This window comes from Rhinopithecus roxellana, chromosome 18 (assembly GCF_007565055.1).
Source record: "Rhinopithecus roxellana isolate Shanxi Qingling chromosome 18, ASM756505v1, whole genome shotgun sequence".
NCBI lineage: Eukaryota > Metazoa > Chordata > Mammalia > Primates > Cercopithecidae > Rhinopithecus > Rhinopithecus roxellana.
Window position 1 is genome coordinate 93,740,146 of NC_044566.1, and position 25,630 is coordinate 93,765,775.

A 25,630-nucleotide genomic window follows, 5' to 3' on the forward strand; every position below is an offset into this window, starting at 1 on the left:
TTCAGACAACATATTTCCCCCAAATCTGCTCTTTTGATATTGGTGAAATGGAACTATCAGTCGTCTATCTTCAAGATTATCTAGGCCAGAAACATCAGAACATCCCCTCATAAGCTCTGTGCCTCTACCTTTATACTCAATCACTGCTCAATTTTTCTGACCTTGATCATTCTGAGTTCTCATACCTTTCGCTCTTCTCTGTTTCCTTGCAGGATTTACCTCCTGCTAAATACAAGGCTTCATCTGTAGCCTGTGTTCACCTTGGATGTAGTTCTTCTCTTACAGAACTTATTAGTTCTTTGCTTTCGGCTCTCAGCTCTCATCCCTACAGAGGTGACTCCATCACCTACATATATATGTAGCTTCCACATCTCCAAGACAGAGATGTCCATCCTCCAGCTTTAAATACATCATGAGCATCTTTATGGCATGTTCCAGAGTCACTCAAATTCAAGCACATCTTTAAGAAACAACTTCTGCTTCTCTCTTTCTCTTGTAGACTCTGCACCTGATAAGGTGTCCCCTTCCTCCCATCCCGATATAAACTCTGGGACCTGCATCTCCAAAGAGACTCTAAGGACCTCAAACCTGATTTCACTTTTCCAAACCATCGTGAGATCTGCAGACCTACTTCTTGCATCCAATGCTAGTGGGAGACAGAGAGATGGCAGAGGTAATTGTATGGTTTACAACTACCCCAGGGGTAAAGAAGGTAGAGGCTAAAAATGGGGAGCCCTGTAGGCTGGCTCACAGAGGTGTCCTAGAAAGATCAGGCCTGAGGTTTTAGCCTGATGTGCACTAACCCTCCTTCCCTCGCTGCCCATGGAAGACAAGTGTGGTATCAGATTGTTTGGATGCAGTATTTGTAGACAAATGTGCAATAGTTTCTGATTATTGATAGCAAGGTTGAGAAAACACAGCATTTTTTTAATCTACTCCTTGGTTGTTCCATTGAAAATCTTCTTACCTTCATATTCTCTTCATTTCAATTAAGGAAAATCAAGAAGTTTTACATTTGTTCTTCACTCCATGGCATATGATTAGCATTTTAACAGGAAGACACTGTGGCTTTTACAAGATTATAAAAACAGATAAATAGCACATCTTGTTAACTAGGTTGGTGTTTCTCTAAGAAGTCATGCTTATCTAATATAGGTGGAAAAACAATGTCCAGTTTGACCAATCTTTCAGCTACAATTTATTTTTTACCTTCTTAAAAAACTAAGAATCGCCACTAACAGAGACCTACATTCTCTTTGGAAATGTCAAAATCTGCTTGCAAGGCACTGGAATAAAATGTAGTCTCTATCTCACATGCAATCACAGAGGAAAGATTTGCTGAGGCCACTGAGATTTTCTAAATTTTTAGTGATTATTATCACTTTTACCTGCTGCTGTCTCTGTCGCCTCCCTTGTGCAAACTGAGAGAACATCAGCTGCCGGTCCAGCAGCTCCATTCTCTGCTGTCTCTGGATGTCTAGCGTGGCTCCCATCCCAATTCTGGCTTCGCTGGTGGGTTCTGAAGAAGAGAAGATGGGTTCAAGTGTCCAAGAAAAGAATTTTGCCATCCAGCTGGGGATGCAGAGCACCTGATGCACCTGGAACATTTTGCTGTTGTAGCACAGACCGGACATCTAAAAGAAAAACGTCCAATGTGATTGATTAAATGTAGTATCATTTTAAAAATGTACATGACACAAAAATCAGCAGCCTCCAAACACTGCACATAGTGTTCTTCTTAGTCATAGCAGTGTTAAGCAATAAGCAAATTCCTCTACCACAGAACACTAAGCAGTTCAAATCAACACAAAATTGAATTTACTCAGTAAAACAAAATTGTTTTTTATTGAATTAGAAGAGCTAGCAAAATTCTAATTATTTAGTATACAAAGTTCAGGTAAAAGATTGTCAAGACACTGTCTTCATTTTCTAAAAAGCTGTAAGAGATCTGATTATTGAAACACTTTCACACTGTACTGACTCTGCGGTTACCTTTGTTGGCAGATGGCCATCGCAGAGACACCAGCAGAAAACAACTGCCATGTCTCAGCTGACCCAGTCACACGATCAATTTATCAGAGAATAAACACAATCTAAAATCTTGGTTTTTATTCACATAGTGTTTTAATCAGTTTTTCAAGTACTGATTTTTCTAGATATTTAAAATCCTCACCAACATTAGTTAGCAATGAACAATTCCATTTATAAACCAACCCTGTCTTCATCTTGAAGGTCATTTATAATGTAAGGTTACAGAAGTCTCAAGGCTTCCTATGATTTTCTAGCTAAAAATGACTATGGCTATTCCCTTGTTTAACAACAAAAAAAAATCTTGATGTGAATTTGATTCTTAGCATTAGAAGATCAAATTAGAACATATTTGACAACTTTCTAATATAAGTATACTTCAATGTTTTAATAATAAAATTTAAATTGATGAATTGGCAAGAATTCTTTGAGACTGTGTTATACACCAGGCACTGTTCTGGGAACTTAGAATACAGCAGAGAACAAGATAAGCAAGGCCCCACTCTCACAGGGCTTATAGCAGTCAATGTAGAGAACAGGCAGTAATCAAGTCAACACGTGAAACTATTTCCGGCAAGTACTGGGAAGGAAATAAAGTGACTTGGGGCATGAACCTACTCTGGGGGCGGCAGGGGAAATCAGGGGTGCCCTCGGAGAAAGTGATACTTGAGTGAAGATCTTAAGGATGATGGGGTGCCCATGACTTGACAAACTGGGGAAAGAACATTTCAGGCAGCCCGAGCTTGGGAATGTCTATTAGATATCTTGGGGGGCCACTGAGTGGGCAGGTGGCGATGTAATTCTAGAACTAAAGGAAAAGGTGGAGATAAGGATTTCGGAGTCACTGGATATGATATGACATTTAGGGTAATGGGACTAGAAGAGATAAAATGGGGGTGGGGGAGATACAGTAGAAGAGAGAATAGGACTAAGGACTGAACCCAGTAGTGCACTAATATTCTATGGACGGACAGAGTAGGAAACGCCAGTAAGGAAATCTGAGACAGGGCTGCCAGTGAAGAGAAAGGAAATAGAGGAGTTCAAGCTAAGAAGTGTTTTAAGATAGGGATGGTCAGCTACATCGAATGCAGCTGCTAAGTAAGACAGAACTAGCCGATGGATGTCGCAAATGGAGGTGTTTGATAAACAAGGTGTTTACAAGAACAGTTTTGGTACCAAAGACAAACTGTAGAGGGCTGAAGAGTAAATGGTGGACAACTTCTGGTTTCAAATAATTCCTGTGCCCCTTCTCTCAAAAATAGTACAAGACAACAAAGAAAATGAAGACAGAAACAAACTCCAAGGTCCGTGAAACTAGAAACTGTAATCCTGAACCACGGTAACAAAATAGAAAGCTTATCAAGTGATTATAAACCACTCTGCATATAAGCAGCTAAGTCCAAATGCCTGCAGAGAGTCCTGTGGGACTCAGACAAGCACAGGGACTGGAACAAGCTTGTTCAACCTGAGGCCCATGGGCCACATGTGGCCTAGGACAGCTTTCAATGTGGTCCAACACAAATTTGTAAACTTTCTTAAAACATTACAAGGTCAGGAGCAGTGGCTCACACCTGTCATCCCTGCACTTTGGGAGGCCAAGGTGGGTGGATCATAAGAGGTCAGGAGTTTGAGACCAGTCTGGCCAACACGGTGAAACCCCATCTCTACTAAAAATACAAAAATTAGCCGGGCGTGGTGGTGCACACCTGCGGTCCCAGCTACTCAGGAGGTTGAAGCACAAGAATCGCTTGAAGGGTGGTGGAGGTTACAGTGAGTCGAGATTGTGCCACTACACTCCAGCCTGGGCGATACAGCGAGACTCTGTCTCAAAAAACAAAAACAAACAAAAAAAAAACCAAAAAGAGTTATGAGATTTTCTTGCAATTTTTTTTTAAAGCTCATCAGCTATCGTCAGTGTTAGTGTATATTATGTGTGGCCCAAGACAATTCTTCTTCCAATGTGTCACAGAGGAGTCAAAAGACTAGATACCCCTAGACTAGAGGGTCTAGGCCCTGTGGAAGGAGGGTTACTTAAGTCTGGGTAAGAGGCACCCCAGTTCCTCCTCATGCTCCATGTACCCTTTCTCTCCTCCACAGAGAGAAGGGAAAGCTCTACAGGCCATGAACCAAGGAGGGTCCATGTGGGTAGGGAAGGCCAAGGCCTCTGTACAGACAGACTATGTGCATCTCATGGGGCTGTCAGCATAGGGGTTCCAGAAGAAGCCAACAGAGGGAATACAGATATTATATTTAAAGAGATAAACAGCTGAGAGTTTTCTGGAATAAAGAAAGAATATAAATCCTCAGGATGAAAGTGCAAGAGTCCCTAAAATAATGTTAAAATGAAATTTACATCTAGATTCACTGTGGTGAAACAAAAGAAAGAAATCCTTAAAAGAAAAGCAACCAGGGATAAAATACAGACTGTTTGGAAAGAAAAAATAAACTGTTAGCAAATAACAGCAACAAAAACGATAAGATACTTGGGAATTTTATATGTGTGTGTGTGTGTGTGTGTGTGTGTGTGTGTGTGTGTGTCTGTGTGTCTGTGTGTATATATACACAGAAAAAATGAAAAAGATAGTAAGGGATATTTTTTCAAAACCAACCCTAGTGATAATAAAGATACCAGTTCCATGAATAGGAAGATGCAAAACTGTTAAGATACCAACTTTCATCAAATTAATATGTAAATTAAATATCATTCAAAATAAAATCTTAACAGGGTGTTTTGTTGGAATGTAAATGCCAGTCCTCAAATTCATGCCGAATATTTAAGGTTTGCTTTTTAAAAACACCATGTTGGGAGAAAGAAGCCAGACCCAAAGCCTGAAAACATGATTCCACTTCTGTGAGTGAATTAACCTAAACCACACACTAAGCAGCAAAACGAGACAGCAAAGCGCAAAGATGATGATGGTGTGTGCTAGGAGGAGTCACAGAAGGGAGGGAGAAAAAAGGGGAAAGGGGTCACAGGAGAGAGGTGGGAAGGAAGGGGGGCACCATGGGCTGCGGGGCTGGCCAGGCATGGTCTCTACCTGCATAGTGGATTATGGATATATTTGCTTTATAGTGATTTACACAGCTTCGTGACAGTTACAGTTTGTGTTATACATCACAATTAAGAGTTAAAAGACAAAAGAAATAAAAAATCCAGAAAAGGCAAGGCAATTTTAAAGAAGCATAAGTCCTTTCAGATTCCAAGACATACTATAAAGTTGGGCTACCTAAAACAGTGTGGTCTTTATCTAGGGTTACTTAAATAGACCAAGAGAACAAGAGCTTAGAAATAGGATCCTCAGCATAAGGGCACCTGGTATTCAGCAGACATGGGTAGATTGGGAGGGAAGGGGCACATGGGCTATACACGAGGAAGAGACAGAACAGGGCCCCTTCCTGACACCAAACATAAACTTGCAATGGAATAAGGACTCAAATAGAGTTCATAAAATTGTAAATCTTTCTGCACAAAATACAGAAGGAATACCTTTTTGGCATTGGGGTGGCAAAATATTTTAAAATAAGAAACATAAGGTACAAACTAGAAAAGAAAACACAAGTTGGTCTACTTTACCATTTAAAAGCTGTAGTATGCCAAAAGCTACCATAAATGAAGTGAAAACACAAGTAAGAGGCCTGAAGAAGGTACTCAGAATTCATAGAGCTAACCAAGTCAGCATTCAGAACGTATCAAGAAACCCTAAAAATGTGTAAGAAAAAGCCCAGTTTTAAAAGCATATGAATAGGTAATTTCGGAAGAGAAAACTCAAATGGCTAACAAACTCATGAAAAGACGTTTATCCTCACTTGTTTTTAGGGGACTGAAATCTAAAATGAGCAATCTTAAATACAGCAACAACTGGTAAAAACGTAAAGGTCCTCTATCATCCAGTTTTATCTCTCTTTTTTTTTTTTTCCATTTTGTGGCGAATGGGGTCTTGCCATGTTGCCCAGGCAGGTCTTTTTTTTTTTTTTTTTGAGACGGAGTCTTGCTCTGTCGCCCGGGCTGGAGTGCAGTGGCCAGATCTCAGCTCACTGCAAGCTCCGCCTCCCAGGTTTACGCCATTCTCCTGCCTCAGCCTCCCGAGTAGCTGGGACTACAGGCGCCCGCCACGTCGCCCGGCTAGTTTTTTGTATTTTTTTTTTTTTTTAGTAGAGACGGGGTTTCACTGGGTTAGCCAGGATGGTCTCGATCTCCTGACCTTGTGATCCGCCCGTCTCGGCCTCCCAAAGTGCTGGGATTACAGGCTTGAGCCACCGAGCCCGGTCCCAGGCAGGTCTTGAACTCCTGGGCTCAAGCATCCTCCTGCCTCTGCCTCCCTAAGTGCTGGGATTCCAGGTGTGAGTTTTGGTAAGGATGGAGGGAACTGAGAACTCTTACACAGTCCCAAGGGAAGGTGAAGCTATGGTGCCTCTGGGGAGCAATGTGGCAACACCAAGTAGAGCTGCCATGTGCTTTGAGGCACATTCCACTGCAGCCCTGAATGAGAGAGAAAGGAAGCAGAAACAAATCATCCCCAGGAGGGGAACAGCTGAAGAGTGGGTTATTCATACAACACAGTACTATACAGCCATCCAGATGAACTCCATGTGTGTGTACTGACGTGTTTAAAGTGGAATGAAAAATACACATAAAAGGTATCACATGTTGCGCTTATCTTCTTGCAAAATTTCAACAAACAAAATAATAGTCTATGCTGTTTGTGCACGCATCTGTCTGCAGTAACTACAGAATCACAGAAAGTAGCCTTTGCTGTAGAGGGGTGATGGGGGACACGGTAGGGGGTAGGGAGTGGCATTCTTTGTAACAAATACATATTTTTAATGAAGAGAGATATATGAATCAATATGGAAAAAAAAACATTAATGAATTGGAGGTAAGGAAGTAGAAATCCCTTTTCTGAAGATCTGGTATAAAACAGAAAATGGGGTATATATCAGCATTACACTGATTTCAGCAGAAAATAGCAAAATGTTATAAACATAACAAAATATTAAAAATATAAGACAAATTAGAGCTGTGAGATTTGAATTAAGTATAAAATTAAACATTTTTATTTTTCGGTCTCAAAGCATCCAACTTGATTGATTTGTTCATTGCTCCCATTAGCTATTTTAACTTCATGTATCTGGAAGCTGTTCCTGTTTGTGGATGCTGTTATTAGGCACACAAACACAACCTACCCTCTCGTCACAACAAAGTATTCTGCTGCGTGTTTAGTAATACTCATAGAGAAGTCTACTTTGTCTGATCTTAATACAGCCATTTCAGCTTTTTTTATGCTGTTTCCATAATATATCTTCATCCTTTTAATTTCAGGCTTTTTTCGTGACTTTGTATTTAAAGTGTGTCTTGTAGATAGCATATGGCAATTTTTTTCTTTTAAATTAGTCTGACAATCTCTACCTCTTGATTGGAGTGTTTAGCTATTATTCATACTTAATGTATTTGATTGAATAGCTGGATTTTGCTATTTGGTTTCTGTCTGTCTCATCTGTTTTTTACTCTTTACTCCCCCTTTCCTACGTTCTTTTGTACTATGAAATATTATTTAGTATTTTGGTCTTTTTCAGCTATATATCACTGTATTTTTCCCCACATATTTGCCCTAGAAATTATAATATGCATTCAAAATTGAGCATAATGTATTTAGAGTTAATACTGAATTACTTCATGTAAAACAGGAGAAGCTTGCAAGACCCTACAGTAAGTCCTCACCTTAACTCACTGATAGGTTCTTGGAAACTCCAAATTTAACTGAAACAAAGTATAATTTTGTCTCCTCAATGCTATAATGAAAAGATGCTGAATGAAATGACATTATTTGAATGATGTTTTGCTTAAAGTCAGAATTTCCAAGAACCTACTGACAAGGTTAAGACTTACTGTAGTTCCATGTAATGTCTTCCCATCCACTGCGCTACTTCTGTCATATGTTACACCTATATATCTTAAAAGCTCAACAATACAATGTTGTTTCTTCTGTGCTCACGCTTGTAATCCCAAAACGTTAGGAGGCTGAAGGAGGAGGATCACTAGAGGCCAGGAGTTCAAGACCAGCCTTGGCAACAGAGCAAGACCCCATCTCTACAAAAAAATAAGGATAAATAAAAAGAATCAGCTGGGCATGGTGGTGCATGCCTGTAGTCCTAGATACTTGGAAGGCTGACATAGGAGGATCCCTTGAGCCCAAGAATTCGAGGCTGCAGTTAGCTGTGATTGCACCACTGCATCCAGCCTGGGTGGCAGAGCAAGACCCTGTTGCTAATTTTTTTTAAATCATATTTTTAAATAAATTAAGAAAAATATAACGAAAATGCAGTTTTCGTCAGTATTTAAGGAGCTCACAATTTGGTAGAAGCTCTTAATTTATGGGGTGAGGCCACAGACAACCTTAAGAAACTGAGGAAGGTTAAAGATCTTCACACTCCTGTCCATGCCTTCCCTGTCCCCACAATGACAATGAGACATGAGTATACACTCACAAAACTATGTATTCCATTTCAGCAGGACCCTTCTGTGAAGAATATGGATCCTCCCCCCAGTAATAAACAAAAATAAGACTGCAAATTCCGGCAGGGAAGTAGGGCTTTTGTGTTCATCTGCTTACATTTCTATCCTATCTATCTAAATGTAAACTCCGAATGGGGAGGATTTGGGTTGCTTTTGATCACTACTTGGCCTCTGCACTTAGAAGAGTGTCTGGCACATGGTACTCTAAGTATTTCCGGGGTGAATGGTGAATTAACAAATGCTCCACAAAAATAAATACATTATCTTAGATCCTTTTAAAGGAAATTGGAAAGTTATGCACTCTTTTTGGTTCCAAGTTTATACTTTCCCATATGATAAAAGATAAAGAGTTCACTTGTCCATGCCACTGGCACACGAGCATGACTTCAAGTTGTCAAATAAAGTGCTACTGCACAATGTTTGAGATTTTCACAAAGGAGTAAAATATAAAGTGCTTAAAACCCTATTCTATGGAAATATGGGACAAAAATAATTACATTAGATTTCACTTAATTACTGCCAAAAGCTTTGAGAGAGCATCAGTTATTATAATACTACCTTAAATTTACACATTATTTTTAATTTTAATTTTTATTATCTCTCTCTCTCTTTTTTTTTTTCCTAGAGATGGGGTTTCGCCATGTTGCTCAGGCTGGTCTCAAACTCCTGGCTTCAAGTGATCCTCCCATCTCGGCTTCCCAAAGTGCTGGGGTTACAGGTGTGAGCCACCATGGCTGACCTAATTTTCATTATCTCATAAACCTTTTTACATTGGGTCTTCTGAATGAGAGAGTTTTGTTGAAATCCATAGACCCTGTGAAAAGCAGGCTTTAGAAAAAGACCATATACTTGGATTTGTGTGTCAGGGGGCTGGGGGAGCTCTACCAAGGAGGTCTTGCAGGCCCTCAGAGCTGGGGAAGCCAAAGAGCAAACAGAGGGGCCACTGAAAAAGAAGGCAGCAGTGGTGCAGTCTCTGGCAGGCAAGGGGTCAGTGCAGGACGACCAGATAAAGCAAAAAGGAACAAAGAGCATATGCCTGGGAAGACAAGCTCGAGCTGGAGTTTGAGCACTTGGGCAACAGGAAGTAGGAACCCTGTCTAGGAAAGGGGACACATGGTCACGCAACCAGAGAACCCCTGGCCCACATCCAGCTGAGAGTCTAGGCCAAAGACCCAGGCTGGCTCCGCGTTACAGGGAGCAGCCCCCTATAGGCCAACAGCGGAAGCTGGGACCCTGTAAGTCTGAGAATGTAAGGCAAGAGGAAAAGCTTTTCTCTTAGTCCACTAATAAACATGGACATCGATTACACGGTTCTTCAGATTTTCTAGATGCTTAGCCCTTTTAGGAAGGGAATCATGAAATAATGCTCATCAGGCAAATAATTTAATTTGCTGGGTAGAAAACATGCAAAACACTCTTGATTATAGACAGTAAACTTCAACTGTCCTCTGGTCCTGTTTAGTACTAGCCTGAAACCACAACAGGCAAAGGTTAGAAACCATGACTTTGCAATGACACACAGGTGTCGACTGCTTTCTTTGGCCAACTGTGGCTGAACAAAAACCCACAAGGCAAGCTGGGCCAACCACCAGTCCCACATTCAAGAAACCGACCATCTACTGGGACAACAGGACAAACCTAGGGGGCTGCTTTCCCAGGGGCATGATACTGCCTCTGCATGACAAGGAGCAGCCAAAGGAATAAATGTCCCCTTGCAAATGAGCCCCAGCACACAGACTTAGTGTGCCCTCAAGGCCTGTGGTAACCAGACCCACTGAGACCTCATTTATTCATTCCACAAATATTTACTCAATGCTAATATGTGCCAGCCTATGTTCTAAACACTGAAACATAGTAGAGAGCAAAACAGAAAAATCCCTGCCCTGATGCATCTTACATTTTTCTATTCCTTCTTCTGCACTGAAAATGTTAGAGAAAGAATAAGGGAACTTCGTACATTCCCTAATTTATTATCCCAAGAATGCGAATGCAAATTAGAGATGCCCAAAGTTATTTCTGCCATTTGTGAAACGTTTTGAAAAGATTATTCTTTTCATGAGAGACAGAACCAGATGCCTTTCGCACTTACTCTGGGACTGGTTATTCTTTAAGTGAAAAATTGATTCAGATTGAATTTTCTATAGTTTTTCTATCTCATATGAGGGAACAGAAATATTAAACTAAAAAATTTTGAGGTACCTAATTAAAATGCTGGCTATCCTTCTGATTCTTGGAAAACCAAATTGGAATAGAGACAGAAATAATTAGGCTAATCGCAGATCATTCATTCCTCACATACTGTCTTAGAAACCTGCTCTAGGCTTTTCCTTTTGGGAAACCATGCATCAGGAGGATTAGGTCAACTATGCTAAGTAGAAAACTTCAAACAACAGTGGCTTAAATACAAGAGAAGTTTATTTTACCTTCATATTTAAAAAGCTCCAACCATCTTAACTACAGTCAAAGCAGTCAGAAGAAAAAAGTAAGAAAGGACAAAAAGGACAAAAGGCTACTTTAAGGAGCCTTCTCAGAAGTCTCACGAATATGTGTGTTTACACTTCAATGGCCAGGATGCCAGGACTTAATCCAGTGGTCAGACTGAGAGGGAAAGGATACCGAGATATGTGAGCTCAGCTGGAGGCACTGCTGGCTCAGAAATACACTGGGAGGCAACTAGAGTCTCTAGCACATGGAGAAAACCATAATCAGGTGCTTATATGTAAACAAACACCTTCTAATATCTATTTTAACATGGAGACCATCCTCCTTTAAAAGCTACAGGTACTTTCTTAAATGGATTCAACAAATGAAAAATAAAAATATGGGCTTATTTCAGTTGAAACTCATTTCTTACGTTTGATGAAAAATAATAAACTAAAAGTGAATGTGAAGATCTAAAAGATTTGTGGATTTATAGATACAGCCTCAATGGTGAAAAACTCAATGTTTTCCATCTAAGACCAGGAAGAAGCAAGGATATCCATTTACCACTTTTATTTAATATTCTATTAGAGGTCTTAGCTAGTATAATAAAGAAAAATAAAAGGCACAAATTGGGAAAGAAGAAATAAAGCATATAAACACACAATATTTATTTCCAGATGATACAGACCATCTATGTTGAAAACTCTAAGGAATCCACAGAAAAGCTACCAGAATTAATAAACACATTTAGAAAAGTTGCAGGACACAAAAACAAAATACAGAAATCAACCGTATTTCTTTTTTTTCTTTTCTCTTTTTTTTAGAGACAGAGTCTCACTCTGTAGCCCAGGCTGGAGTGCAGTGGCATGATCTCAGCTCACTGCAACCTCGGCCTCCCAGGTTCAAGGGATTCTCCTGCCTCAGCCTCCTGAATAGCTGGGATTACAGGTGCCCACCACCAAGCCTGGCTAATTTTTGTATTTTTTAATAGAGATGAGGTTTCACCATGTTGGTCAGGCTGGTCTCGAACTCCTGACCTTGTGATCAGCCCACCTCGGCCTCCCAAAGTGCTGGGATTACAGGCGTGAGCCACCGCGCCCGGCTAATCAACTGTATTTCTATACGCTAGTGACAAACAACTGGGAAAACATGTATAAAACCAATTCCAATTGTAATAGCATCAAAATACCAGAATTACTTAGGAATACATCTAATGAAAGATGTGCAAGGCCTATACATTGAAAATTTTAAAACTGCAAAAGGGAATTAAAGAAGAGCTAAATAAACGTAGAGACTTATCACGTTCATGAGTTGGAGAACTCAGTACTGTTAAAATTGCTGTATTAGCTGTTGATTACTGAGCAACAAATTACCCAAGACTCAGTGGCTTAAAACAATAAGTATCTATTATCCATACAGTTTCTGTGGGGGCAGGAATGTGGGAGTAACTCAGCTGAGTGGTTATGGCTCAAGGTCTCTCATGAGGCTGTAGTCAGTCAAGATGTCAGCCTATCTGCACTCATCTGAAGACCTGACTGGCACTGGAGGATAACCTTCCAAGGTGGCTCAAAAACACACCCAGCAAGTTAGTGCTGACTGCTGGCAGGAGGCCACAACTGTTGGCCATGTGGACTCCTCCACAGGTCTGCTTAAGTGTCCTCATGGCATAGCAGACGGGCTCCCCAAGGGCAAGTGATCCAGGAGGGAGCAAGATCAAAGCAGCTGTGTCTTTTATGATCTGCTCTTGGGAGTCACATTCCATCATTTTTGCCACATTCTATTCATTATAAGTATCACCAAGTCAGCTCAAACTCTAGCAGAGGAAAAATAAGCTCCACCTCTTGATGTGTAAAAGAATCTGTGGAAACACTTAACGACCATTACCATGGCAATCCTTCCCAAGTTGATCTAACGTTTCAATGCAATAGCAAGCAAAATCTTGACTCTTTTTCCCCTTTTTTGAAGAAATTACATGCTGATTGTAAAGTGTATATTAAAAGTCAATGTCCTAAAATAAGCAAACCAGTTTTAAAAAAGAAAAACAAGGTGGGAGGACTTATATTGCCTGATTGCAAGACTCACCATAAAGCTGGAGTAATCAGTGCAGTGTGGTATTGGCATAAGGACAGACATATAGATAATCAGGAAAGAAAAGAGTCAAGAAATAGACCGATACTGGTCAACTGAGTTTTGGTGCCAAGGTCATGCAATGGAGAAAAGGGTCTTTTCAGTAACTGGTAATGGAACAATTGAGTATCTGTGTGGAAAAGAATAAATCTTACCCTTTACCTCAAAAGAATTATACTCAAATTGGATCACAGACCTAAATGAAATGGCAAAAACTATTAAATTCTAGAAGAAAATATAGGAGAAAATCTTTGTGACATTGGATTAGCCAAGATTTCTTAAACAGAACATAAAAAGCACAAACTATTTTAAAAATCAGTTAACAATGAATGAATCAAGATTTTAAAATTTTGCTTTTTGGTAACAGACAAGCCATAGATTGGAATACAATTTTCATAAAACATATCCAACAAAGAGCTTATATTCAGAATATACAAAGAATTATTTTAACTCAATTAAAAGATAAATAGCCTAATGAACAAAATGGATAAAAGATTTGAACAGATACTTCACAAAAGAAGATATGCAAATGACCACTAAGCACATAAAAAAAATGCTCAACATCACTAATCATTAGAGAAATGCAAATTAAAACCACAAGATACCACTACATACCCAACAGAGTGGCTAAAGCTAAAACGACTGACAATATCAAGTGTTGACAAGGGTGTAGAGCATTTGGAAGTTTCATACATTGATGGTGGAAATGCAAAATGGTAGAGCCACTTTGTAAAATAACATGGTCGTATTTCCTAATGTCAAATATACACTTATCATATGATCCAGCAATTCCGTTCCTAAAGAAGGAAAACATATGCCCACACACAAATGTGTACACAGATGTTCATAGCAGCATTATTCATAATAATTCAAACCTGAAAGCAACTCAAATGTCCATCAATTGGTGAATGGATAAACAAAGTATGGTGTATGCTGTATCCATACTATAGATTAACACTTAATCTATTAATTGTTACTTAATACAATAAATGAAAAATTAATTTAAAAAATTGGTGAATCTCAGAAACATCATGTTCAAATGAAAGAAGTAAAACCAAAATACTTCATATTATACAATACAAGTATATGAAATGCCAGCAAAGGCAAAACTATAATGACATGAAGATCGGTGGTTACCTGGGGCTGGCAGCTAGATGTGGGGAAAGACAGCATGGGGCATGAAGACACCATTCATGGTGAGGAGACTGCTTTCCATACTGATTATGGTGGTGAGTACATGACTGTATACAACTACCAAAGTTCAATGTACTATACACTTAAAATTGGTGAGTTCTATTGTATGTAAATAACATCTTAATAAACAAAAAAAGGGAAAAAGAATTTTTTAATAAAAAAGAATGTGAAGATCTAGAAAGATCTAAAATAGATACGTAAATCTTTTAAATTTTATAAGAGGTAGGATTTTAGCAGAACAAAAACAAGCTTTTAACAACAAAAACCTGCTGCTGCTTTGAAAATGTTCTCAGCTGTCAACATAAACTAACATGAGAAGACCTTTGATAACATCCTATGCTGTTTATAAATAATAAATAAATTCAAAACAACACATGTTAATTTTACCATAGTCCCTTCCCAGAGACAGAAAGGAAGCATCAACATAGTCAGTCCCCAAAGACAAACATTGGACACTTACATTAAACACACACACAGAGAGAGAAAGAGAGAGAGGGAGAAAGAGAGAGAAACCAAAAACCAAAAAACAGAACTACACAGTTTAAAGAGATAATCAAAACTGATGAAAAAATTTTAATTTCTTGATAAAAAGACAATGTGAAGACCCCAGGGGAAAATGTTCTGTGCTGCAACGGACATGATAATCTACCAGTAATCTCTACAATGTAAAAGTAGGGGTGTTTCTTGGCAACCTCTTCCTTATCTCCACTTCTTTTTCCTTTAATCAGTAACACTACTAAACCAGCCTAATATACTTTAAATTATCCTTTAAGTTTTCTCTAAATGTTTCTTTACTTCAGATTGAGTATGACAATGCAAGAAATACAAGACAATGAGTTTGTTGAAGGTGAGGTTTAAGCTGCATTTTTAACTAAGCATGGAGAGAGGACCAGTTAAATATCTTGATGATTTTAGAAGAGAAAGCATAGCTATACGCCACACTCTTCATATTAGGAAGAAAATAGAGACTGCTAATGAGAAAAAATTTTCCTTGGCTATTGGTCAGCATACAGAAGGCTGCAAAAAGTTGTTGATTGTGTCTTTCAGGGCCTCTGGGGACTTTGAAAACCTCTCCATACCCAAGATTGCCCTCCAGAATCATGTCTCCATTGCTGATGAATGGGGCCTCATCCTAGTGGTGTGGCTAAGGGAAACTTTAAGAATAACTGTCTGTGCATCTCGTGGCTGGAACAGACATGGACGAGAGCCTTGAAATGTGCAGTGCAAGGTGCTGGACTCACTGGGCCTGGAGCAGAACACCTGGCCTTTGTCCTGGCTCTACCACCCATCATTCGTGCAACCTGAACCTCAGCCTCCCTATCTTTAAAATAGGCAGTCCAGGTACTCTACCACTATAGAGAACACATCAAGAACCTAGTAAGGCAGTACACGTTGCAAGCATCCTGACAATCATGTAGTATAATGTTTTACAACACAGAAATTATTTTTTGACACTATTAAGTTTTTAAACTAAAAAATTATTTTTAGAATGTGTATCAAATAGACGTTGTGATAGGCACTGAAGATTACGAAGAATAACATATAATTCCTATAAACTAAAAGGACTCTCCTACAATTAAATACCAAAAAACTAATAACTTAGTTTAAAAATGGGCTAAGAACCTAACCAGACATTTCTCCAAAGAAGACATACAAATGGCCAATAGGTACATGAAAAAATGCTCAATGTCACTAACCATCAGGGAAATGCAAATCAAAACCACAATGTGGTATCACCTCACACCTGCTGGAATGGCTATTATAAAAAAACAAAACACCAAAAGACAAGTGTTGGTGAGGATGTGGGGAAAACTGGAACCCCTGTGCACAGCTGGCAGAAATGCAAATGATACAACTATGGAAAACAGTATGGAGGTTCCTCAAAAAATTAAAAATAGAACTAACATGATCTAGCAATCTCACTATTGGGTATACATCCAAAAGAAATGAATCAGGATCTCAAAGAGGTCTCGGCACTCTCACGTCATCGCAGCATTATTTGCAATAGCCAACACGCGGAAACAACCTACGTGCCCATCGATAGACAAAGGGATGAAGAAAATGTGGTCCATGCATACAACGCAATACTATTCAGCCCTTCAAAAAGAAAGACATTTTGTAATATGCGATAACGTGGATGAAACATGAGGACCTATATGCTAAGTGAAACAAGCCAGTCACAAAAAGACAAATACTGCATGATTCCACTTATATGAGATATATAAGATAGTTAATTTCAAAGAATCAGAGAGTAAAATGGTGGTTGCTAGGGGCTAGAGGCAGAGGAAAAAGGAGAGTTAAAAATCAGCAGGCATAAAGTTTCAGTTAAGCAAGATCAATAAGCGCCAGAGATTCACTGCACAACCCCATACCTATAGTCAACAATAACATACTGTAACTGAAACATTTAAGAGGGGAGCTCTCATAAATAAAGTCAGGACTGACTCAGGAAAAAGGTTGGGCCAGGACTTAAATGAGTAAGATTTCCTAGAAGAAGGGATATGTGAGTGAAAGAGGGGATATAATTGGAAGAAACTGCATGTGGTTATGCAAAGCTATCTTTTAAGAGCATAGACACAGGCCAGACGCGGTGGCTCATGCCTGTTATCCCAGCACTCTGGGCAGATCACGAGGTCAGAAGATCAAGACCATCCTGGCTAACATGGTGAAACCCCGTCTCTACTAAAAACACAAAAAAATTAGCCAGGCGGGGTGACAGGTGCCTGTAGTCCCAGCTACTCGGGAGGCTGAGGCAGGAGAATGGCATGAACCCGGGAGGTGGAGCTTGCAGTGAGCCAAGATCGCCCCACGGCACTCCAGTCTGGGTGACAGTGTGAGATTCCATCTCAAAAAAAAAAAAAAAAGAGCATAGATACTACAGTTATGCTACCTACATCTGAATCCTGTCTCCACTACTTTTCAGCTGGTGTTCTTGGCAAATTACAGTCATGTGGTGCTTAACGATAAGGACACATTCTGAGAAATGTGTTGTTATGTGATTTGGTCATCATGTGAACATTATACAACGTACTTACACAAACCTAGATGGGATATGTATTTTTATGGATCTATGTTTTTTCATACAGAAAATCAGGTATTCCAGCACCATGACTGAATATCAGTCATTTCCCCTACTCGATCTGTAGTGCCAACACTGACTGCCATACTCCAGGTTTCTACCTATGCGCCATTAGAATCCACAGGGCCACCACTGAATACGCACTCGGTTGTTGACCAAAACGTTGTTATGCAGTGCATGACTTAGTTAATGTCCCTGTGCCTCAGTTTCTTCATCTATAAAATGGGGAGAATAGTCCCGAGTTCTTCGGGTTTTTATAAGGATTAATTAGAATAATATTTGTAAAGTGCTTAGAAAAGAGTACTATTAGTCAGCTTTTTCTAAGTTATACTGTGGTAACAAATTATCCCAAATTTCAGTAGCTTATAACAAAGATTTATTTCTTGTTCACGCTACATGTTGGTACAACCCTGCTCCATTTGACTTCTTCATTCTGGAGTCTGAGGAGCAGCCCCTCTCTGGGCCCTGCTTTTCTCATGGCAAAGGGGACAGAGCAATGGTGGAACCAGGCAGTGGCTCTTCAAGCTTCTGCCTAGATGAAGCATTTGTCACTTCTGCTCATATTTTAGTGGCTGGTGTAAGTCAAAGAACAAAACCTGATGTCAACAGGGCACGCAGAGGCCCTAGAGGGACGGCTTCAGAACATATTTTGTTCTGAGGGGCAGAACATATTTTGACCAAATATATTTGAACAAACAAAAATACTAGAACAAAAAATCTACCACAAGTGTCTGGTACATAGTAAGTGCTGTGTGTTTGTTAAAGAAAAATACGTGTTTGCACAATGATACAGAATCCTGAAAGTGGATGTTTGGGAACAGTAAAATATTGAGTGTCGTTGCAGTGTATGGTTCACAGAAGTGACAGGGGTAGGTGAGGAGGTCGCATTTTGAAAGGCTTTGAAAGGAGGCTACATTTTTGCCTACAGGTAGAACATAAGTTGCAACAATAAAGTTTTATAGCTATTTTTATAAATTTTATAAGTCAATTCTATCTGCCAGCTTTATTAAGACAATGGCATCATTTCATTTATTCTGCACTGAACATTTAGAAATCACATGTCGACTGGTCACTACCTCCCTGTGTTAACAACGGCCTACAACACCATTTGTCATCCTGGGCCTGAGTTGCAATTGCCACAAGGAAGAATATATTAACAGAAGGCTTCTTCTAGTCGGTCCCGGCTCCCGGTCGTCAGGACAGGGAAAGGGGCATAGAGAGGGAGGGAAGAAAAAGGAGAGAAGGGAGTGCATATGGATGAGTCAACGTGAATGTGAGTGTGTGTGGGGTGTACAATGGACAAGCACTGACATCACACTTGCTATTTTAATTATAAAACACCCGCCAAATTTGGATGTTTCCTAAGGACCCGTCTTCAACTTCTACACATGGTCCTTTCTCAAGTCCCACCACCCTCATGGCTTTGGTCAGCCTTGAAATTTTTGTTTGTTTGTTTTTTGTAGGAACAGGGTTTTGCCATGTTGCCTAGGCTGGTGTTGAACTCTTGGGCTCAAGCGATCCACCTGCCTCAGTCTCTCAAAGAGCTGGGATTCCAGGCATGAGCCACTGTATCCGGTTAGCCTTGATTTTTCTTTGCAGCTTCTGTCTTCATTTTCAATGAACTACTAGAAAATAATCCAAATCTAAGTTTAACTGGGAGGCTTGTGCATCAGAGGAGTTATCTGACCTGCTACCTATACCTCTCTTTGGTCAATGGAGAAGCAATCTAAGGGAAAGAAGGTTAAGTAGGAGAAAAGGAAGCATGGAGAGAAGAGAGCTGGGCACAAGCAGAGGCAGTGCAGAGGAACCCGCACCTACCATTCCTCGCCTAGAAGCAGGCCAGGGCCTCAAAACATACTCTAAGGATGCTTATGCTTCCACAGCAGGTTATGCTGTTTCCATTTGTTCACAGTTACTTTAAGACAGTAGTGTGGGTTTTTTTGTTTGTCTTTAAAAGTACTACAGAGGGAAGAGAGAAAGGCAAATCACAGACCGCAAATGAGCTGTCCTGACTCCCTCCAGATGGCTCATTTTCCCTATCCCCGTCCTATGATCTACAAACCCTGATAAGGCTTCTGTAATCTGGCACCATCGTAAATTCTTTCCTCTTGAAGTGCTTTAAAGATCCCCACTGCTTACAGAAAATAATCCAAACTCAGACCACATTCGAAGTCCCAAATCTTACTTTAGGGTGTAACAGATTTTTTTTTTTCCACACTAAGGTTGCTGGATCAGAGATAATCAAAGTCTGATATACTAGTAACGAATACTGTACACAAGTAACGAATGCAGGAAATGGGTACAGTGAAGGGCTGCGTTGAAGGGAGAAGTCTGAGGAATATAGCCTGTTAATTCACTCTCAAACAGCTTGAAAGAGGCTCAAGTAAAGATAAATGTGTGAACTGTAATAAAAAGAAAAATCGGCAAAAGAAGGCTCTTTCTATTTTAATCATGCCAGAATCAGATCAGTCCTGAGGCCTCGGCTTTTGAGAATTAGGGTGCATCCCTGTGGTAATGACTCAGTACTATGATTCATAAAATTGCAGAAAATGAAGAAGTTCTGGGATGTAGACGGCTCAAAAGCTCTCTGCAGAACCACAAAAAAGAATTTAAATGAAGTTCAGTAAGTAAGCAACGCTTTAAGGAAAAGAAAAGTATTAATGTGTAACAAAATTAGTGGAATTAGGAATATATGAAGACTGACTTCAATTTCTGAAGGTCTCTCACCAGACATTAAGAAGAACAGTTAATACAGTCACTGAAATGTTGAAGTATTTGTTTAAACTGATATATGTCACTTGGCTGTAACAGCCAAGCTTTTCAATTACAATTTTGCAACATTTCATGAAAAGTCCTATTTTAAATACTAAATGTTTGCATTAAAAATCAGAAATGTCGGCTGGGCGCGGTGGCTCAAGCCTGTAATCCCAGCACTTTGGGAGGCCGAGACGGGCGGATCACGAGGTCAGGAGATCGAGACCATCCTGGCTAACACGGTGAAACCCCATCTCTACTAAAAATGCAAAAAACTAGCCGGGCGAGGTGGCGGGCGCCTGTAGTCCCAGCTACTCCGGAGGCTGAGGCAGGAGAATGGCGTGAACCTGGAGGCGGAGCTTGCAGTGAGCAGAGATCCAGCCACTGCACTCCAGCCTGGGCGACAGAGCAAGACTCCGTCTCAAAAAAAAAAAAAAAAATAAATCAGAAATGTCAAAGGAGGAAAAAGGCAACACAAAAACATTTATCAATGATACATGTGAATAATCTTACAGTAATCTTTAAGTACAAGGGAATCCCCCTCACCTTTCCCGGGCAGCAGCTGGAGTCTCTACTGGATAACAAAAGAGAACTGAGGTCTGACAGCCATCCTGGGCAAACTAACTTACTATTGCTCCTGTAAGCTAAAAACTGTCCTCCCTCAACTCAGAAAAATGATTTAGTTATTTTCTGTGATATCACTGAAGATAAAAAGTGGTCAATTTACCTAGTAAAATACTGTACTGACATAATTTATCAACCTTCTATTTTAATCAGTGGAATACTTTAAAGTTATATATTCAAAGACACCTATAATTATGCAAGAATAAGGGACACCGAGGAGAGATTAAAAATTAGTCTAGGCCAGGCGCGGTGGCTCACATCTATAATCCCAGCACTTTGGGTGGCTGAGGTGGACGGATTCCCTGACGTCAGGAGTTCCAGACCAGCCTGGCCAACATGGTGAAACCTCGTCTCTACTGAAAATACAAAAAAAGTAGCCAGACGTGGTGGCATGCACCTGCAATCCCAGCTACTCGGGAGGCTGAGACACGAGAATCGCTTGAACCAGGGAGGCAGCAGTTGCAGTGAGCCAAGATCATGTTATTGCACTCCAGCCTGGGTGACAGAGCAAGCCTGTCTTTAAAAACAAAAACAAAAACAAAACAAAAAAAACTAGCCTAAACAAAATAAATCAACCAGTACCTAGCTAAATAAAATAAGCTCAATCCAAAGTTGGCAGCTTTCCAGAAAAGCATGAGTAAAGTTTTTGGTTTCTATGACAGCAAATAACAAATTACTTATGCTTCATACAAATATCTGTTTAAAAAATACTCTTTCTCTTAAAAAACACGTTAGTTGCCAGACTGAAATAAAATCATTGCTTAACACACATGGTTAAGTGAATTATTGGTTTCAATACCAAAACGTGAAATCTCATCAACGGGTTTTGTAACATTTCCCAAAACACTGAATATCATCTATGATTATAATTATCTGTGCATTTCTTTTACATAGTAAGAATTTTATTTTGTTTGTATTTTATTCAGCATAATATCTCCCCAAAAAGGGAAGTCACTTGATCTATAAAGGAAGAGGGGAAGTCATGTTGAGCAAGAGCCATCTGGAATAGGCAGACTGTGACTTTGTGAATCTCAGGCTTGCATCCTATAGTCAGTGATGTGCGAATCACTCACTCACAAATCATACTGATACTCTCTTTTACAATCTTCCTTACCTAAAGTATGCCATATCACAGTAAATATTTCATAATAAAAATGAGAATTTTCTAGACAAAAAAAGAAAATGTTCCTTAGGTTCAAAATAAGCACCAACGCTTATGGTACAGAACGTAGGAAAACTGGCTATGATTCATGAATATTAATTATTTTAAATAAACACAGTCATCTAATTATGGCAAAATAATAATAAAGAACAAGGTTAATATGAAGATTTATCAGATTTTTTTGTCATAGAAGGTTGGTAACTTTGGCTAAATCAATGACTGTAAAAGGCTCAGAAATGTTTATTATTAGCAGGGTTCTTCAAAATGCTACATCATCTTTGAACAATATTCCAAACACACTGTAATTCTATTCACGCTTCTGAAACAAGGGAATTTTTTTTTTTTTTGTCAAGAATTTTATTTTAAATGTCTGATTCCTTTTAAAAACTTAAAACAGGTACCCCACTACCTGTTAAACATGTGTACTGGAAAAGACTATGATCTTAACATACAATTTTAGATTTTAAAAAGCCTACAAAGAGATGAAAAATGCAACCTCCAATTCTAGTGCACTGAATGTCACACAATGAAACTTTCTGAGGAGACAGCAAGCACTAAAAGCCAGGAGTCTAAAAAAAGAATAAAGAAAGAAAATGGAATGTGTTTTAAAAAACTGAGTCACATAAGAGTTACTAAAGAAGGGGACAAATATTGAGAGTAAAAGAATTAATAGTAACTAACACAATGAAAGCATATATAATAAGGTACTTCAATATTTGAATGCTTTTGGAAAATACTTAAAACAGAACTCAAAACCATTACTGCTAAGTGAAACAAATATGCCATGGAAGAAATGGTACATCCTTAGGCAGCTCTCATGATCAAAGCAATGAGCTCCTTCTTTGCTGTTCTCAGGCTGGTTAAGTCTTCCTCAGTCACGCAGCAGTACTAACTGCGTGAGCTTAGACTTGGGAGAGTCTGGCACCTGTGTCCCAGAGAATCAGTCTAATCCCAGGATGGCCCTAAGCCACCACAAGTCTCAAGAATACCAGACGGATAGCTCAGGTGTTCTGAAGACTTCACAACAGGGTTTAGTTCTGTGGTCCTGAAGCCAAATCACGTATCTGGGCAGATGTGAAAATTTTTAGGGAGGAGAAAACAAAGTGACTTGGAGCCCCAGAATCTCGGCTGCAAGCATATCAGCCATGGGGAACGAAGGCATAGTTTTAAGCAAAGAATGAACACAGAAAAGGAATAAAGAGAGCTTAAAGGAAGAAGAGGGGTAAGCAGGTATACAGGATGACACACTGGCCCCAAATACCAGTCATTCACCCAAGAAACAAGGATAGTGATAATTTACTTGAAATGTGTGCAGTCCTTGCAGTGAAATGTGTATTATTATGAATCCATTCTGTCATTTTTAGTCTTTTCCAAGAAAGAAATTAAAACTATGCTCTATAACCACTAGTTAAAATGTATTTTTATAAATCTGGAGGTTCAAATTTAAGTCATGGATGAAGAATAAAACTCCATTTCATGCTCTAATTTCTTTTTAAATACCTCATGGAGAATTTAGGACAAATGCTTATTATTAAAATAAAATACAATAGCATGGGCAAGATGAAAAAATTCCAGCACACATACTGAGGCTGCTTGGTTCATTCCCTTCTTCCATGATGAGTCCTTTGGGTCAGGTCCAACCCACCTGACTTTCCAGTTGGCATGTTTTCTCCCTCGTGTGATAATGTCTTTTTACCAAATGAGCAGACTATCTCTCCTTATTTTTAGTAAGTCCAACTTCTTCATTTTCAGGCTTTTTTTTCTCTGTGATTTAAAAACGATAACACTAACAAGAAATCCAGCTAAAACTTTCATCAAAATTACCTTGAAAGCACAAACTGGCCTCCCTTGTCTCAATTTTCCATGTGACTGGCCTTTTTTTTTTTTTTTTCAGAGGGAGTCTCGCTCAGTCGCCCAGACTGGAGAGCAGTGGCGCCACCTCGGCTCACTGCAAGCTCCGCCTCCTGGGTTCACACCATTCTCCTGCCTCAGCCTCCTAAGTAGCTGGGACTACAGGCGCCCGCCACAGCGCCCGGCTAATTTTTTTTGTATTTTTAGCAGAGATGGGGTTTCATCATGTCAGCCAGGATGGTCTCCACCTCCTGACCTCGTGATCCACCCGCCTCGGCCTCCCAAAGTGCTGGGATTACAGGCGCGAGCCAACGTGCCCGGCCGTGACTGGCCCTTTTTAATCACTACAGAAGTAGCATTGAGCCAGACCTGCCATGGTTAAAAGAATGTTGAGAGCCGGGTGCAGTGGCTCATGCCTGTAATCCCAGCACTTTCGGAGGCTGAGGCGGGCAGATCACCTGAGGTCGGGAGTTCGAGACCAGCCTGACCAACATGGAGAAACCCCATCTCATACTAAAAATGCAAAATTAGCCGGGCAGTGGTGGCGCATGCCTGTAATCCCAGCTACTCGGTCTCCTGCGGCAGAAGAATCACTTGAACCCAGGAGGCAGACGTTGTGGTGAGCTGAGACTGCACCATTGCCCTCCAGCTTGGGCAACAAGAGCGAAATTCTGTCTCAAAAAAAAGAATGGTGAGACAGTTGAATATGATGCAAAATCTAAATAGGACAATTTTCCTAATGTTTTTACAGGAGAGAGAATTGGGTATAAAAGGGTAGTCACACTTACAAGTCCACTTATGGCTACAATCCAGATGTAGGAACCAGAGGTGAAAAGCTATAAAAGAAAAAAAAAAGGCAACTAAAAATAAAATTCAACTGCCAGTCACAGCACACTTATTTTTACATAACTACAGTCATGACCATTTATATCAAGTATTAACTATATATGCCATAATACAGAGAAGCAAATGGAAAATTAGTAAATATCAACTGTTTAAAAGAAAATTATATATTAATTTTTTTATTCAGACATCAGACTTTGTATAGCCTAAAACAAGTTGAACGTGGCCCACACCCCATGCAAAGAAAAATAAGTGAAACCAAAGTATGATGTTATTTATAAACTTCAACTGACTTAACGTAAAATACTACATACAAAGAAATTATTAGAATTAACAACATACAAAACAGGTAATCACCATCCCATGCTTGGCAATGATGTGATATTTATGTAAATAACTTTCTCATTTTAATTTCTTAACATTGTTACCCTAAATTTAGATGGGAAGAACCCTGCCAGCCTACTTAGGTCTATATTCAATGGTGACTTTCTCAAGTGTTGATATTCTCATTCTAGTTCACCCAAGGAAGAGCAAACTAAATCACAGTAATGAAGTTAATTAATGGCAAAAGTAATCAGAATTAGATCTCATGAAATTCTTCCCTTTGTTTTCCAAATAGTTTATATCTTAGAGTTGTGCTCAGGGTAATTAAAAAAAAATCATAAGGACTCTGAAAACGTTCCTGCAACAAAGAAATGATTTGTGGGTTATTGTTGGTTAATTTTTAGAACTCTAGATTGGGGGTTTACTTCTGATCGTAGAGGAAGAGGCAGGATACTCAGGCAGGACAGCCCAGGTTCATCGCTGGCATTGTGCTAGATGAAAACCTCAAAGTTCTGCACACTTACCAAGGACACACAGAAAGAAGACAGACACAAAAGGTAAGAGCTGACATACACAGAGAGGCTGGCAAGCTTTGCTCTAGTGATGGGCTCACTTAGAAATGCGCACTGGCTGCAACTTTAAATCTGAACCTTTGATGGAGCATGGACATTGGTTCAGTGGAAATGACTCTGATAATAATGATGGG

General features: G+C 39.6%; 1 protein-coding gene across 1 annotated transcript in view; it reads right to left on the bottom strand.

Annotated features, from left to right (window-relative positions):
- UBAC2 (UBA domain containing 2) overlaps window positions 1-25,630 on the bottom strand; it is a 188,629-nt gene that overhangs the window by 48,006 nt on the left and 114,993 nt on the right. The window contains exons 6-7 of the mRNA XM_010368522.2: window positions 24,546-24,593; window positions 1,389-1,634 (exon numbers count right to left, since the gene is read on the bottom strand). Of these exons, the coding sequence (XP_010366824.1) occupies window positions 1,389-1,634; window positions 24,546-24,593 (294 nt within the window). The remainder of the gene's footprint in view (window positions 1-1,388; window positions 1,635-24,545; window positions 24,594-25,630) is intronic.